This window comes from Nelumbo nucifera, chromosome 3 (genome assembly GCF_055504915.1).
Source record: "Nelumbo nucifera cultivar China Antique chromosome 3, China Antique-T2T, whole genome shotgun sequence".
In the NCBI taxonomy this organism is placed as follows: Eukaryota; Viridiplantae; Streptophyta; class Magnoliopsida; order Proteales; family Nelumbonaceae; genus Nelumbo; species Nelumbo nucifera.
The window spans coordinates 15,148,157-15,166,587 of NC_142651.1; the positions used below are offsets into that span (position 1 = coordinate 15,148,157).

At 37.3% G+C, this 18,431-nt stretch overlaps 1 protein-coding gene across 1 annotated transcript; it reads left to right on the top strand.

Annotated features, from left to right (window-relative positions):
* Positions 1-2,705: 2,705 nt before the first annotated feature.
* LOC104597622 (granule-bound starch synthase 2, chloroplastic/amyloplastic) lies at positions 2,706-17,756 on the top strand. The gene is made up of 8 exons (XM_010259274.3): positions 2,706-3,401; positions 5,578-6,133; positions 7,439-7,503; positions 8,008-8,085; positions 8,696-8,806; positions 9,446-9,490; positions 13,376-13,549; positions 16,366-17,756. The coding sequence occupies exons 1-8, from the start codon at positions 3,039-3,041 to the stop codon at positions 17,320-17,322; spliced, it is 2,349 nt and encodes a 782-aa protein (XP_010257576.1). The 5' UTR covers positions 2,706-3,038; the 3' UTR covers positions 17,323-17,756.
* The last annotated feature ends 675 nt before the right edge of the window (positions 17,757-18,431 follow it).

The following is an 18,431-nucleotide window of genomic DNA, read 5'->3' on the forward strand; positions in this document are numbered from 1 at the left end:
TATGTTTTTGTTGTTTAACTTTCGCTTAACAAAGATTGTACATCGCACGGGTTCCTACTAGTTTATAAATAAAAAAAGAACTATAGGATAGGATTGTATCAAATTCTTTGGATTGGATAGGGGTTATCTGAATTCACTTCAATTTTTAATTAGGTCATATTATTCAATCCAAAAATCCAACATGGGGGTATCCGTGTCCCAAAAAATAGGATTTAATTTGAATAAAAACCAAATCATGATCTGGTTCATTTGTACCCCTATTCATAAGACAGAATTTTGGTAATAACTCTCTTCAGATTCCAATTTAATGGCCTAAAGCATTTTTGCACTTAAAAAAGGTGTTTTATGGAAGATTCCCCCCTCCCTTATGGCCCAACTACCACATTCACAAAAAAAGATGCGAAAAAGTCATTTTAGTTGAAATGATGGAAACAACAAGGCATCTAGCTAGGAGTGGACAAATCAAGCTATTTGCATGTGAACCAGTCAAGCTCATCTCACAAAGTGGTTAATTTGACTTAGTCTAGATTGAACTTAAAATTGTACTCGAGCCTAATATAAGTGAGATCAAAGAGTATGAAGCAGGATATCTATGTCATTTTAGAAGTTTATTTATTTTGTTAAGACATAAGTATATGGTCCCTTGATTAAGATTTACTATATATATATATATGTGTGCAAGCCAACTTATAATTTTGGGAACCATATTATTTTATTATTTTATGGAGCCTCCGCTCTCGACGCCTCTAGAAATGTATCAATTCTTTTGGCCTTTTTTGCTTGGATAGAGTATGACGGGTCCCCCATATATGGGCACATTTGATTTTTGCAAACAAAGTGAAAGATTCCTCTAATCTTGTCGTTTTAGAAAATTTATTTATTTGCATTTGCAACCTAGCCCAACGTGTCAACATTTAGAGTTACTAGCGAGTTATGATTTTTTTTCCCTTCTTTGTTTATTTCTTTTTGTACTTAAAAATTTGTTTGGCTTTTGAAGTGTATTTAGAAGAAGAACAAAGGGTTGGAAGGAGAGGCTGTGAGAGCAACAGAAGTATTAAGGGTCATAATAAGGAAGTCCATAGTGATATGTCATGGTGGAAATATAGAAAGTTCCTATGGACTCAGCCCCCAGTAGAAGACCCTAAAGACCTCAAGTTGTTTGTCAAACTTACCAAGGAACTCCGAAAGATAATTAACATTGTATTCCAATTACCCATAAGGATCTATTTTCAGGTGGCCCCTCATGCCTCAGCAAGCTTAATCTGGCATTCAATGTGAATGCAAACAAAAGCAAATATATGTATATACTGTAATGAAATGGCATATTTAATTAGTCTTGTATTTGTTATATCTTTGTATGCAGAAGTTAGTCATCCTTGGGGATCTGCAGAAGAGATGTTAGTTCAGGAGGAGGATTCCAATTGAAGAGTCCCAGAGAGTGGAGATCAACTTCAGTGAGAACGACCTTAATTAGACTTGTGGCCAGGGCGCTCAAGATGTCCATGATTTCCAATGCTCAACTCAAATGGTGCCAAGACAAGCTCAACAACATAGAGTTCAAAGATGGAAGAGTTGTGAGAGTTTGCACTGACTGCTTATTTCCATACTCGTAACCATGAAAGGCCATTACCCAATGTTAGTCCAGGCTCTCTCTCTGGGGTCTTGCGAGGGATCCACTGGTTGGCCTTTTTCTTGTTTCTAAAATGGCCAGTCTCTGATTCGAACCCGCATATTCACATTTGACAGCTTGAGATTTTACCATTATATCAAGCAATGGCCTCTATACTCTAAACCATGTCTATATCAAAATCCTGCTTATGGATTTTCATCCATACTGAAGTTGGATTAATTGACTAAAAAAGTGTATAGTTATTCATGTCATTGAATAAGAGTTATTTAATGTGTCTAATTTGTTCATTTCTCACTTTTTTTTTCTGATTGAGAAGAGTGATGGCTCTGTCTTCTTGATGGGCAAACCAACGGTGCAGGTAATAAAACGACAAAAGGTCAGTTCTTTAGTTTTCCGTGTGTGAATCTGATTGATGCAATTGCCAATCGAACTGGACCAAAATTTCTAATGGGCTTTTCCTGATGGGCTGTGCAATTCAATAATTCACATGAGCATTCGCCATCACTAGACACTACTACTGCAACTTCACCAAATATGTTATCACTTCACTACTTACTAGTGACGATAACTATTCTTTCGAACGATCGGGTTTTTAGGATGCATTTGATACTTCTTATTTTAACGATTTATCTCCTTTTTACAATTAAAAATTCAATGTTCATATTTTAAAGGGGATATTTTAACAGCAAATAGGAGATAAGGCTGAGTTTGGCATTCCTTATTTAAGGACTTATCTACTTTTTACAGTTAAAAAACTCAATGAGATAAGTCCTAAAAATAAGGACTGCCAAATTCAACCTAATAGCAATTCTTATATTCCCCTAATATTATTCATGGGCTTCCAAATTTATGGGCCAGGCCCAGTAATGACCACGGTGCCATGTAAAAGAAGACGGTGCTCTGGTCTCTGCTTCCTCGGTTTTTCCACGTGTTTCTTCTGGAGTATTTACTATTGTTGGGGTTTGATGTCGGCCGCTCGTTCCGTAATCCGAATATCTGGCATTAAGTTATTGTGCAAATCTCAACCAATCTCAACCTCAAAATCTCCATGATTTTCCAATCAGTGGGGTCCATTGTAACAGAATTCAACAGTGAATAATACCTTTAACACCAACAACTGTTTTCGCCCGTCCTCCATGGTTTCTTGCTCCTCCATTGCCAGTTCCAACTCACACCTCCATTGCCTCTGCTTATGTACTCTGCAATCTCCACATTTTCACTCAACTGTGTATCCTTCAAACTTGTTATCCCCAATTAGCTTCGTCGTAATTCTCAAAGCCCTCTACTGCTTTCTGTTTAACCTTCATTTCATCATCTGGGTTTCTTTCAGTCTCCATTTGGCTTCTTAGGTTTTCATCAAGTCCTCAAATCTTGTTAGGTTATCACAAACACTAAGGCAAACACAAGAATGACTTCTTTTCTCTCTCTTTCTTTACCGGTGGAGACTACGATGGAAAACTCTATTCTACCTCGGCTTCGCTTTGTTTCTTCCTCCCCTCGAGGAAGATATTCTCTTAATTCTGGTTTAAACAACTCAAAATTTGGGTTTCCCAATGCTGTCGAAGGAGAAGCTTTTCCCGGGTTAGCTTGCAATTGGAAGAAAATGCTAAATGTGTATGGTAGAGCGAAACCTCGGAGGAGTAACTGCACGAGAGCGGTGGGAAAGGACTCTGTAGAAGGAAAAGATAGTGATGATTCGGTGGATACTCTTCAGGCTACAATAGAGAAGAGCAAGAAAGTTCTTGCTATGCAAAAGGATCTACTTCAGCAGGTATTTCTTTATTTTTCTTTTATTTGATACAAAACAGGTATTTCTTTTCTTCTTTCTCTTATTTGTGGAAAGCACCTCTTTGAAGTGGAAATTTTCTTTTGTTTACATTCATTGCATATTCTTGTTGATGCTTTCGAGTATAATCAGCCTATACTGTTTTCAGTTGAAATCTTTATTTAAAAGGGCAGCCCAGTGTACGAGGCTCCCGCCAATGCGGGGTCTTGGTAGGGACAGATGTACGCAGCCTTACCTCTGCACATACAGTACAGCGAGGCTGTTTCCAAGATTTGAACCTTGGTCACCCACTTGAAATCCTCATTTACTAAAACTTAAACCTCTCTTCTAGCCTCCTAGGTTCTTTTGTTCTTTTTTTTTTTTTCTTTCTTTTTGTCATTTCTTTACTTTTTCTCATGAACTGAGATCTCCTGCAAAGTCTTCAGGCTAGAATAAATCAATGAGTTGAATGGTAGTTTGCCTTTTTGCCTTGCCCATATAATTAGAACCACTTTAAAGATAACTAGCAAGGGGCGCCTGTGCTCAGCATGGGCGAATAATGCTGAGTAATTGGGAGAATAAAAAATAAAGAAAAAAAATAATAAAAGTTCTGGGGATTCAAATCCCGGTCTCTGCTGGAATGAACAAACTAATATATAGAAGATATATATTACATAAAAAGAGAAGAAAATAAAATGAACAATTCCTCCCACACAGAAATGCAATATTCATTACCGAAAGCATGGAACAAATCGAAGACAACAGGCTTCTAAACCTAGACATCTAATGTTATTGATCTAACCTACAGTTGATAGGACAAGCAATAGCTAAAATCAGTGGTTCTCAATCTAGTGTATGCAGTGTTCACAATTGGCAAGATTTTGTAAACTCCTGTTTCAGAAATTGGGCCTAATATAAAGTATGATTGAATTACAGTTACTGCATTGGATAGACCAAGTGAGTCATCATCAGTTACAGATTGTAGTGCATTTACAATAAATGAAAATGAATTCCTTTCATTAAATTGCACTTAACAAATAAATAATGAGAAAACAAAGTCAACCTCATCCATTCATGAGAAGGCATCAGCACAAAAGGAGAACATGCGACGCAACAGGTAGCTGAAAATTTATGGGTATAAAGATCAACAGGGATGGGTAGAGTACAAAATTCATAGGCCCATTCCAACAGCTTCCACCTCTTATTTATAAACAGCTCTTGAGTATGAGTATGAGTCAGCTACTTGAATCCAACAGCTATTGCAGATTCAAAATAGAACGAGAAGATGAGTATGGATCCACTACATGAATCCAACAACAATAAACCTTTTTCCTCAAATCACAAACTAAGAAACCTAAAATATTTAGTGTTAGGGTGCATTTGGTAAATATGTGGCCAAAGAACTTTGGTCTCTTGCAAGATCAAAAGACAAAAAGATGACATTTCACATTTGATAAGAAAATTTCAGCAGATTTTTGTGCTTCTAAAGCTAACAATATAGAATTCCTTTAAACATGAATTTCAAAGAGTTCAACAAATCCAAAATAACAATATAGAAAGAGTTAGCAATGATTCCTATGGAAATTACAAAGGTTACATAACAAGAGCTTGACCAAGTTTTTGAATACTCAAAGAAAGAGGCACTATATTATATCTGCAATCCTCAATATGCCTCCTAACAAAGTGGAAGACAACAGAAAAATTATTTTGAGTCCAAGAATAAGTGCATGCTATAAATAATTAAATCTCAAAAGGCAACAAAATAACAAAATATCTCAAAACAAAGAAATAAAGTACATGAAAATATTAACTGATGATGAACAAGAAATTAGCACATGGTTTGGGAAAACTAAGAAATTGCCTAAAAAAATAACATCAATTATTTATCACATACTACTTGCAGTGTAGACTACGAAATTAGCACATGTGTGTGTAAGGTGCGGGCATTTATTTCTGCATAGCCTGCTCTGTGTTTCTTTGTATCATATCATACGAAATCCTACTTTATTATGTAAATGGGTCGGGGCCAAGTAGATTCACTGCTCCAATCTATGGAGATGATGATAGAGATACTTCTATATACTTTTTATAAGGTCAACTGATTATCCAGTTATGAAGGCCAAATGATACTTGTTTCTACTTCTATTGAATACCTGGTTTTAACTTCCTTATATGTATCCAGATTGCAGAAAGGAGGAAACTTGTTTCATCTATTAAAAATATCAAACTCAACATTGAAGAAGATTTAGACTCTTATAATGGGACTGATAATTCGTTTCCAGTACAAGATCTTGCTTCAACTGTTGCTGGCAGTACTAATGGAAAATATGCTAATGATATCCATTCCAAGAGCTACACCCAAGCAACTGCAGTTGGGATGTCAGAAACCCCAGATGTTGATATCAATGGAAGTTTTAGTGAAGAAGAGCAGGGAAATGGAAGAAATTTATCTCCTGAAAAGGTTTCTTTAGATATAGATTCCTCCAAAGAGTTCAAAGAAACTAGTTCAACAACAGTTCAGTCTGATACAGTGCCATCGTTTCTATTGAAAACCTCTAAGTATGATCTAAAAGATGAAAGCACTGAGGAGTTGGTAGAATCAAGTTTAGAAGATGATGTAAGCAGTGAAGCTAATCTAGTTTCTGAGGATGAAACTGTAAAGACACCTCCTTTGGCTGGGGCTAATGTCATGAATATCATATTGGTAGCTGCAGAATGCGCTCCTTGGTCAAAGACGGGTATGTTTCTAATAAGAACTCTGAAACAAATTCCACATATGAAAGCAACTTATTTTAAGGATAGTTTTGCTTCTCAGATCACGTTCTGTTGAGTCTGAATCTGGTCCCAACACAGGATCCCAACTCCCAACAGCCATTACAGCTGTAAATCAGGAGCATCTCGCCATGAAGGACAAAGGAGATGTTCCCAATGCATGGCTGCATGGCTGTTTGGACCAGATCCAAACTCCATTCTGTCACCCTTGTACCAGAAAATAATAGTTTGACTTTTTTTGTTTTCAAATTTTATTTTGTTATACATAAAAGGAAAATTGTCTATACTTTCTGAGTGATTCTTTTATTCTGTACTTTCAAGTGCAATTCATTTCCCCAAGAGTGGGGAAATTGAATGTAGTCACTGGGTGAACAGTCAAATGTCTTTTGATTGTATGATTCAGGCACCTCAGATGCTCCCCCACCCTTCACTAGGGCTGTCAATGGACCAGATTTTGGTCCAACTTAAGCCGGTTCAATATAAGTCCATTAGGGATGGGCCAGGTCCAATCCAATCTGATGAATGCTTTGGACCATTCTGGACTGGTCAAATTCAATGTCTGGACCGTTCAATCTGTTCAAGTTGGCTTTAATTTAGACCGGGTCCAACCCAAACCTGGTTCATTGACATCTGTACTCTTATCTTGTGTCAATGGACCAGATATTGGTTCATTCTGAACCAGTCCAATATAAATCCATTACAGATGGACCAGGTCCAATCCAATCTGTTTGGACCATTAAGTCTGCACTGGTCCAATTCAATATGTCTTATTGATCCGTCCAACCCATTCAAATTGACAGGGTCCAACCCAAACCTGGTCCATTGACACCCCTACCCCCACCCTCCCACACACACATGCACACATTTCATTTGTTCATGTGGAAGATCCTATTGGCCAAAAATTGGCATCTGGAAATCCTATTTGACATATTACATATTTTGGTTGTCAGAAAGATATGACTAATAGAGCAGTAAAACAATAAGAGGAAAATGCTCAATTGGTAAGATTGTTAGTACCATACAATCAATTCAACTTTTGACCTGAGTATATCTGTAAAATATGATTCATCGTGTTGTTAATTTGACCCCATATGGTTTTTCTGTTGGTCTTTTACCTGCTTTTGGTTGCTATTCTTTATAGGATCACTATATAGTTTTCTCTTTCTCTTCGGTTGCTTAATATAATTTTATTTTGCACATGCTGAAATCAGACAAGAGGAAAAAAATTCTTTTATGTTTGATCTAGAGGCTGATCTTAAAAGTTCTGTTAGGTGGGCTTGGAGATGTTGCTGGGGCTTTACCAAAGGCTTTGGCTCGGCGTGGACATAGGGTTATGGTAATTTTATTTTATATTCCATGTGATTTCTAAACATGAGATTCTTGCAGTAAATTAAAAAGAGACCTTTTTTCACACAATTGAACATTTTCAGCACAAACCAGTTGAGTCAGCCAGCTGAAAGCTTCCCTCTTTTGCTTGTATAAAATTGGGTGGAGCATATCTATATTGTAGTATGCTTATTCTTGTACTAAACATTACATGGATACTTGTTAGTTTTAATTCTCAAGGTTGCCTATAATCTCCTATTTGAATAAAATGGTTCTTTTTTAAGAATCTGACGGTTTCTTGTTTATTTTCTCAACATACTGAAATTGTCAAGACTTGTAGCCTTTCTAATGGTTAATTTTTAGGATCTAACAACTAGTTCATAACTGTTGAGTTTCCTGTCTGATCACCTCAGTTCTTAGAAGCTCAAACAATTGAGAGCTAATTAGTTCCTTGTTAAGTTAAACCAAAAGAAAGTGCATTGATTAATTATTGTTCTTATTTTTCTTGCGTCAGGTTGTGGCACCACGGTATGGTAACTATGCTGAAGCCCAAGATATAGGAGTTCGCAAGAGGTATAAGGTGGATGGACAGGTGCGCTTCAGCATCACTCAGCTACAACTTGACTTTTATATGGTGTTGTAACTATTGTTTTCAAGGAACCAACGTGAATAGATATGGATTCATCAAATGTAATGAAAAAATGGTTGAATCCCTTGTTTTTCTCAATGTTGTAGAGATGCATAGAAGGGAAAAAAAAGCAGCCTTGGCCTAGAGAGATATAGATAGGGTTAAGCACCTGATCTGTTAATATGTGGGGCGGGGGGGGGGGGGGGGGTGGGTGGCCTCGTTTTTGAGTGGACAATCAAAGGCTATTTGCCACCCTAGACTGATTTTAGGGGTGGATTCGAGCCAAGTAAACCTGAATATCTAGCTATTCGAGCTCATCTTGCTAAAACAGATGAGCTCGATTTGAGCTAGAGACTTGAGCTCGAATTCGGCTTGGCTCGAGCTCGACTATGAGCCAAATTTCCTATAAAAATAAAAAAATTATACATATAAAAATAAAAATGTTAATCATGGAAAAGCACCTTATTTCCTCGTCATCACCTAGTACCCACCATAGCAACACCTTGACAACTACTTGTAGCTTTGTAATGACTTCAATTTTATTACAAGTGTGTGAAACCTTTCAACCATGCAGGATGTGGAGGTAAATTTCTTCCAAGCCTACATTGATGGTGTGGACTTTGTTTTCATGGACATCCCTATGTTTCGCAATATTGAGAACAATATATATGGGGGAAGCCGAGAGGTAACAAATGTGCATCCTATTGATTGCCTGATTCTAAGATAAAGTTCATTACCATTTGATTTTAACTTTAGTTAAATGTGTATTTTTAATTTCTTATGACTTCTAGTCATCAAGATGGAAAATGTTAGTTTAAATTCTTAGTGCAACAAAGTGCACAGATGTCAGTCATACATGTGGAATGGGTAGAGAGGGGAATATCCAGAATTTGATACCTCTTTGTAAAGAATATCTGGACTAAAATATATCTAAATCCATGCCTGTAAGACATGAACTATGACATCTAATCTCTCTCCCTGAACTATGCATGTAAGACATTCATGCCCTTCCAGGATTGTAATTGATTGCACAGTTATTGTCAACTGTCCATTTGATAGCAGTAAGAGATTTTATAGGTTGAACATGTCAACTGGTGGGTTTCTGTTATCAACCACTTCATACAAATATGTACAGTGCAAAACCTTGAATGTGGTATTTCTAGACCTTGTATTTGCACTGTACATATTTGTATTTGCATTCCTCCTGAACTGAGGGTAAATATCAAAATGTATACTTGTCTACTATTATATTAATTGTGAATATTCTCATTGTTTGTTTTTAAGCTTTTTCATTTAACATATTTTAATTTCTTATGAAGCGCAGGATATTTTAAAACGCATGGTTTTGTTCTGCAAGGCTGCTGTGGAGGTATAATTTCTGGACACATCACTTAAATCTTTACTGATGGATCCCTGTTGGCAGATGTCAGTCTTACTATCTTGTCACACTTGTAGAACAAATAATATATTACCAGAAGCCATAGCATATCCTAGGTATTAGGTCTCATTAAGCATGTGTTAGCAGACCATCTATATTATCTGGAATATAGGTTTTATGATTCCTTGCATATTAATTTTTGTTTCATTAGACAGTTGTTGCAAGAAGAGTTTTATTAATAAGATCAAATAGCAACTTATACAATGAGAGGCTTCCCATAGAGGGGCACGAGATGCAGCCTCAATTACATTACAAATGAGATTACAATTGAGCCCAAAACAAATGCTCCCTATGTACCCAAACGTAGCTAAGTAATCAGCTATCTCATTGGCCAATCTCCTTTGCCAAAGGACCCTTACAGTCATGTTTGCAACTAACCATTTAAACTTTTCACAGATTCCCTGTAAGTCCAAAAATAGTTTCTGGATCTGTCAGTCATCCAACGCTTTGAGCCCCCTCCAATTATCAATCTGTCCATGTTCAGCTCTCTAGCAAACTGTGCTCCTTGCAATACGGTTTGCAACTCAGCATGTATGGAGTCTCCCACTCCTACAGAACCTGAATACAAAGAAATTATTTGCCTTTCTGCATTCTTAAACATGCCCCAATTCCTGAAGGCCCAGGATTTTCAAGGCTGCTTCCATCAAAATTTAGCTTTATGAACCGTGCTTCAGGAGGGTACCCAAGTAGAACAAGGCCTAACCTTAATCTCTAAACTTTTTGCTATAGATTCCCAATTCTTCTAGATATCACCAAATAAGAACTGAGGAAATAAATCCACAGTTTTGGCCCAATGTATAGTCCTACTTAAGATGCATTCCCAAATAACCTCATCACTCCTTTCCTTGTCGTTAAAGATTCTGGTACTTCCCTCATCCCATACTATCCAAACCACTACAACCCTAGCACATCTGATCTCCATAAAATCCTGCCCTTCCTTTTCAACCATCTGAATGTTGTAGGGTCAAAAAGGCTACTGACCTGCAAATGCAAAGATCATCTGCAACCAAAAAGTACAAATAACCTTTTCCAAGGGCCTGCAACAAGTGGGTAGGAGATTAGAAAGTGGTAACGATTCTCACCGTTAGCTTTATATAGGATACACCCATTACAGGAGAGGCCTTGTTCAAAGAGGTTTTCTAAAAAAAAATTCCTTTTTCAAGGCATTTTCAGTAACTTATCTGCAGCAAGGGTGTGAAAGTCACACCAGATCCATTTTAAGGAGAGAGGAATACTAAAACCCAGATGCTAGCAAAGAACTCTTAATAATACCATAAAAGTAATTTAAACTTCAATAGAAAGATGCCTCCTCTTCAAACCAATGAGATTAAAGTCCATTCTTTCAATGGCCAGCTCCTGAGCTTGCTCTAAATCTTGCTTTATGCTTAGAGGAAAAGCCACTGTGCACCCCATGATTACCACATATAACTCAAGGAGATGGAGTTCATAATAACCAAATCTTAACGTTGTACCTTATCAGATGATGATAGTAAGGCCAGATACTGCATCAAAGCAGTGAAAAATGACCTAAGATTTCTGACTTTGGGAAGTAGAGTGACCAAGGAAAACCAAGGTGTCGTAAGAATTTTGAAGGTGAGAAATTAGAAATAATGGGGGAACCCTCCTTAATGAAGAGATTAAACAAAACCCACTTTTCTTTCCATTATCATGCTAAAAGTTTCCACAAAAAGAAAAAAAAAATGAGGGAGAAGGGTCCCATTGCCAAAGGCCCTTTTAACTTGTAAAAAGATCCCTAGAGGAACCATTGATGAGAAAAAAAGATAACTATACTAATGCAAACCTCAACCCTTTTTTTTTTTTTTTTTCATTTGGCTCCAAGGTCCATGAGGACCAAGACTGACAAGGAAACTCCAACCAATACAATCATAAACTTATTCTAAATCCATTTTGCACATGAGACTCACTGATCAAAAAAAAAAAAAAAACACATGAGACCTCAGAATTCTGCTTCAGATAATGAGAATTCGAAAACTAACCTAAGATGTGCTCATCATCTAGGATTTGCCTCCCTTCTGCAAAATCTCCCTGGAAAGTTCTGACAAATTGTTAACTACACCTTTCACGTGACCTCTTCTTCTACCCATACTTTCTTAGGGATTAAAGAAATGAATGCAGCATTATGTACACTGTCCCAAATGCCACTATCAGACTTAATTATATCAGTTTTCAGAAATGTCCAACTGGCTATAAAGGATCATACGAAAGCTATTTGAACCTGGTGTTGTATCCCTTTCCATGTCATTAAGAGCCCTAGAACTTCCTTTTTTTTTCTTTTTTTGAAATAAGGTAACTTTCATTCAAAACAAAGGATGCATGAGGAGATGTCCAAATAGGGGTTTCCAAAAAAAAAGCCCACTCAATATAGAGGATAAGAATTTGCACTATACAACATATCCCTTCCCAATCTATTTTTATCTAAAGCATCTGTCAGAAGATTTAAACACCTAGGGATCCATTTGAAGCTGCATTGGATTGAATCTGAAATGTCATAATTCATAAAATATAATGTGCTTAAGACTTAAGAGTTAAGACATTAATCCATTCACCTTCGTACTTGTAGTTTGAAAAATATCAATCACTGAATTTGCTCCCAAATCATCTGGCACATCACGAAGGAGAGAAGATCCCATAGAATTCTTTCTTTCCCAGTGAAGCTATAAGCTGTCCCAGTAGGAATCAGTTCCATTGTGTTTTCTGGACTAACCCTTTCATGCCAAACTTCTATGACACCACACCTGAAGCACAAAAGGACAATGAAGAAGATGGGACACAAATCCTCCTCTCTTCGGTACATAGAGCACAACATTTTGGATTTCAGATTGCAGGAGATGAGATGATAAGTATGAGGGTTTTATCTAAGAAAGCTTCAGAACATGAAGAATGTAACTTCAGTTGGAATTTGGAAACTCCAAATGTATCTTGCAGGAAAGGCCCTTATGCCCAGTGAAAACATCATTGGGAATATACCACCAGTATCAAGACAACATTCCAAATTCCAAGTCATCCCGTTGGGAATAGAGAGGAAACTGCTTAGAATTCAATTTCCCAATTAACATTCCCTAACAATCATGAAATCATAGACTATCTCCACAGCAACCAATTCAATGAAACTTCATTGATTAAAAAAAAACATTGATGGCATCCTTATCAGCCACCAACTTGACTCAAGTTTAGCTTAAGAAAATCTTAATGTAATTGTGTCCATGCTTATGCATCCTGCCCATCTTAATTCTTTGATCATTACTGTCATTGAAAAGAATAAGCTTCTTAAAGTCTTCAGCTACCTTTTGAATGCTATTTGCACTTGACCATAATTTCCACCTGATTTGAATCCCAATCAAGATGGGTAGCCTCATATTATCAATCAGTGACTCTTCTGTAAGCTACAAATTTCTTAACAAAGCATCAAAACCATCTCCAAGAAATATCCTTCTTCATGATGCTAATAGGACATAGCCCAAGGCTCCCCTTCTTTCAGTTTGCAGACCAAATTCTACTATGCTAAAGGGAATTTCTTCTCATATGCTTCTCCATTGGAATTCTCTCTTCACTTAATCTTGTCTTCTGAGCACATTTTCCAATACATTAATGTTATATGTAGAAAGTGATTTACAATAATAGGTAAAACTTGAAGTGTATTTCATGATGTTTAATAAAGATATTGCTGTATGTAATACATGCAATTTGGTTGGAATTCTATTTGTTGACAAGGGGATGATGCCACTTGACTACATTCAAGGTCACAACCCATGCCTGTGGGTATTTCATGAATTTGACATCTTAAGTTGTTTTCAGGTTCCTTGGCATGTCCCATGTGGTGGGGTTTGCTATGGAGATGGAAATTTGGTTTTCATTGCAAATGATTGGCACACTGCATTATTACCAGTCTATCTGAAGGCATACTACCGTGATCATGGTGTGATGAAATATACCCGCTCCATTCTTGTGATTCACAATATAGCACACCAGGTTTGTTCTTGTTTGCTTAGGATTTGGTTATATAAGCTATACCTGATCAATACTAACTGTTCATATTTTGTTAAATTGAAAAGGTTGATCAACCTGATTCTTTCACATAACTTATTCTCTTGTATTTTCTTGGTCCAACACCCAAAATGTGAAATCAGAGTCAAAGTCCTTTTAAACACGGATGAGCTTTGGGTTCATCCTGGGAATATACAATCTAAAAGCACTCCATTTTATAATCAGGTTCATTGACCTGGGAAAACGTTTAAACTTCAGACCATCCTTCTTGTTAGTTTTACTGGGTTAAGAGAATGTAAACCCAGAAGAAAGGGAGGTTAATATGAAAAGAAAGGTCAGTTTGGTCTTTGGGGCTGGTTGGTTGGTTCAAGAATGATTTCTCCTAGTTTTAACTTTGAAGAACTTCAAAAGGTAATTATATTTTACATAAAGTTAAGAAAAACATAATTTATTTACTCAAGAATTTCTTGGAAAAAGGGAGTTTTTTTGAGAGAAAGGTAATGTATGAAAAGAAAACAAAACAAAATATACAAGGCCCTGATCAAAAAGAATTTGAAACAGGGGAAAAACTGAGAAGCTGATTGCACTGCAGATATAGATAAAAAAAAATCCTTGAATAAAAAAAAAGAGTTGAAAGGTAAATCCTTTAGCTGTCTGTGAACTGCAGCCCATGAGTATATTCTGCCCGATAAGCCTTTTAATATTGTATCTACTGTATTGTGTTTATTTTAAAAAATTCTCCTATTTCTCTCCGTCCATAAAGACCGAATCACTGCTGTCGGAATTACTTCTCACAAGACTTTCCCTTTCTTGGACCCTTTAACTTCCAGCACCACAATAGAGATTTCAGGTCGTTTGGAAAACAAAAATTAACATTGAACAGCCCCAAAGCTTTCCCCCCAACCCATTCTTGCAAGCTTGCAGTGGATGCATAAATGCCTCTGCATCCTCTGAGGCTGTCCCACACGTGCAACATCTGCTTGGCTCCATACCTCCACCATCATTTCCCCATTTCCCCTTTTAGCAAGCAAAGGTCAGTTTGGTCTTTAGGGTTGGTTCAAGAATTATTTCTCCTATTTTTATTTATTTATTTATTGAAGAGGGGCCCCAAAAAACACAGATGGACCACAGTACCACACAAAGCAAGGACCAAAGTCACTTGGCTTAACCACCCTACAACACCCACAGTATACTGTAAACAGAGCACAAACTAAAGCATAACACAGAAACAAAATAAACAAAACCATTTCTCCTGTTTTTAATTTTTAAGAACTTAATAAGTAATTATATTTTCACATAAAGTTAAGAAAAGTATAATTTATTTATTCTGTGTTACTTTATTTTGATAAGTAAGATTATTAATTCATTCAACTACTTTAAAACAGAAAAATTTACAATCAACTCCTCCCAAAAAAAATAGTGCTATCTAATTTCTTGTAAGAAAAAAATTGAGATCAAAATTGCTTGATTAATGCCTCCATGTGAGTAGGGTTATCAGTTTCAGATGTCAGTAACCAAATTCTTGATTAAAAGATCCTGGAGTGAGCTGAGTGATGCCCAGGACAATGAAGAGGTATTTGCTTGGTCCCTTCGCTCCTGTTGCAATTATTTGGACTCTGGCTTGGGAGGATTAGAAGGGTTTTCTGTAATAAAAGAAAGAATGTGGATGAGCTGATTAAGCAATCTGAATCTCTAGGAAGAGTAGGGTCGTGGGTCTCTTTGTCTAAGGAGTTTCAGGGTCTATCTGTGAGGGGGTTGTTGCATGATGTAGTCTTCTGGGGGTCTTGATCCTTTCCAGCAGGGATTTTCCTCTGCTGGCTTGTTGTACTTTATGTTTTTCTTTTTCTGGAATAAATTTCCTTGCCTTTTCTCAAAAAAAAAAAAAGAGATTGCCAGTTTATAAACTAAAAGCTTGATATAGATTTAATGAGAACCTCTGAAAATTTTGGATCTTGAATTTGGTTGAGGTTGAACACCAATCAAATAAAGTACGCCTGTGAAGATTTTCTGAGTATTTTATTGCAGTTTTTATGGCCTGATAAATATGTATACATACATACACATACACACACACACACACACGCACACACACATTTATTGGGTCATTTTGTCGTTCAATTTCTTTCAACTGACAAAACAACCAAGTCACTTCACATTGACTAGGGGCTGTGAATGGTTATTAGCCTGATTCTATAGATGATCAAATTTGAGTAAAGGTGGTTGGGTGGAACTTAGGCTGCCTTTGGTTTGATAGAAAATAAGAGAAACAGAAAGTTGAGGTCATGTTCTTTGGAATTTTTGTGAAATTACTTGAGAAATTTCCCCCAACTTTCTATTCCTCTCTTGTTTTTCTATCAAAACAAACACAGAATTGATGAATTCTGATGATTGGTACTTGAAGTATTTGACTGGAAAAGGGAAGGTTCAATCTAGCATATTATACTCAAAGCTAGAGGTACATGCAACTCTTGGGCTGTGTTTGGTTTGAAGGAAAAAGTAGGGAAAGGAAGGGAAAGGTAGGGAAACCTTTACAAAACATGTATCGGTTTCCCTACCTTTCCCTTCCTTTCCCTACTTTTTCCCTCAAACCAAACATAGCCTTAGTGTCAGACTCAATCCATTGCATTAGTGCTATGTTGCCCATATATAGCAAGGGCATGGCTGGACAAGGTGTTGGATACGGAACCATTGTATAGGTATCCAAGTATCATAGCATCACTATATCACGAGTAAGGTCAATAATTCCCTTGCATAAACAAAAGCCTCTCCCAGTCAAGTACTGATCTATATTTTTCATCCAGGGTCGTGGTCCAGTAGATGATTTTCATTATGTGGATCTTCCAGAAGACTACCTAGACCATTTCAAATTGTATGACCCTATTGGCGGTGAACACTTCAATATCTTCGCAGCTGGTTTGAAAGCAGCAGATCGTGTAGTTACTGTGAGCCATGGTTATTCCTGGGAGCTGAAAACTTCAGAAGGTGGTTGGGGTCTCCATCAAATCATAAATGAGAATGATTGGAAACTAAGGGGCATCGTGAATGGGATTGATATGAAAGAGTGGAGCCCACTGTTTGATGTTCACCTTACATCTGATGGCTACACTAATTACTCCTTGGAGACTCTACAGACTGGAAAGCCCCAGTGCAAGGCAGCTCTACAAAAGGAGCTTGGCCTTCCCGTTCGTGAGAATGTCCCTCTGATTGGATTCATTGGAAGGCTGGACCATCAGAAAGGTGTTGATCTCATTGCCGAGGCTATTCCTTGGATGGTGGGCCAGGATGTCCAGCTAGTCATGTTGGGTACTGGGAGACCTGACCTGGAACAGATGCTCAGACAATTTGAGAGCCAACACCATGACAAAGTCCGGGGTTGGGTTGGTTTCTCTGTGAAAACAGCTCACCGGATAACTGCAGGTGCAGACATCCTGCTCATGCCTTCTAGATTTGAACCTTGTGGACTGAACCAGCTTTATGCAATGAACTATGGGACAGTTCCTGTAGTACATGCTGTTGGAGGACTGGGAGATACTGTGCAGCAGTTTGATCCATTCAATGAGACAGGGTTTGGCTGGACGTTTGACAGGGCAGAAGCACATAAACTGATACACACACTAGGGAACTGCTTGCTTACTTATCGGGAGTACAAGAAGAGCTGGGAAGGGATCCAAAGACGTGGAATGATGCAAGACCTAAGCTGGGACAATGCTGCTCAGAAGTACGAGGAAGTTCTTGTTGCTGCAAAGTATCAGTGGTGATTCTTTGAACATAAGAGCTGCAGTTTCAAGTTTATGGGACTTCTATTTTTCTTTTAGGTCAATATATCTGGAGACAATATATGCTTGAAGCCTCGTGCTTCTTCCAAGAGAGATGCAGATGATGGTTTCTTGGTGAATGCTGCACACTATTTCTTTCTCATGCTGTTCTAAAATAACACGAAGGCAAAGGCACCTCTATTGCAAGGACCACTCACTGAGTTAAAAACACCTGCAGAAAATCCAGTTGCTTTCCTAGTTCATTTGTGATGAGCAACAGCATGACAAACCTCTATGCCCGGCTGTTAAACTCCTACAACTGTAATTTTTTGTTATTTTGTGAATGTATTATCTTTGGTCCATAGTTTGATACACGTTGCACAATTATTGTTTGTTGATTGTCAATGATACATATTTCAGTATTTTCTGTGGGTTAAGATGTTGATTTGCGTTGTGATCCAGTGTTTCTTATCACTTATAAACCAAGGAGAAGATAAGATGACTTCTGTCTTACACTGATTGCTTGTTCCTTTATTGGTGATAAAGATATTTAATGAAAATAAAATTAAATGAATGCATTGCAAGTTCAGCCATATACTTAAAGGGATGAAGTTCCTGAATTTCAAATTAATGCATGGACTATCCAGGGCGATCAATGAACAGAAAGATGGTATAAGAGGAATGCAAATAGTGAATGTAGCTAGCATGCACCTAGACGATGCCTAAACTGGTTTCTGTATCAGTAAGCCATGTAGCTCAAGTAATATGATTTAGGTTTTGACCATTTATTTATTGGACTCACTAGAGTAAGAAGAATATGGCTTAAGATTTGGGACTTTGAGTGTGTCAACACTCAACACCTGCTTCCAGCTGGCAAGATGGTGGGCATTTGCATTGCGAAGGGATCCTCAATGCTTATAATGTTCTCGGTTGCGATCTCATCTGGGTAGAGTTGTCGTGGGTCGGTCCGTCGGAGATCCTCTTAATTTTAGATATCCAGATTATATGAAGTTGTTATAAGTAGATCATAATAAACATGTATGGAATGTTGCCAAGTTTCTTATCATTGTTAGCTACTTGGGTCATAGTCAAGTTAGAATAGGCAAAACCAA

Excerpts from the sequence above, each read along its gene's own strand:
- LOC104597622 (XM_010259274.3), top strand. The coding sequence starts at position 3,039 with ATGACTTCTTTTCTCTCTCTTTCTTTACCGGTGGAGACTACGATGGAA. Across the intron at positions 7,504-8,007 it reads GGCGTGGACATAGGGTTATG|GTTGTGGCACCACGGTATGG; the intron begins GTAATTTTATTT and ends TTCTTGCGTCAG. Across the intron at positions 8,807-9,445 it reads TATATGGGGGAAGCCGAGAG|GATATTTTAAAACGCATGGT; the intron begins GTAACAAATGTG and ends TATGAAGCGCAG.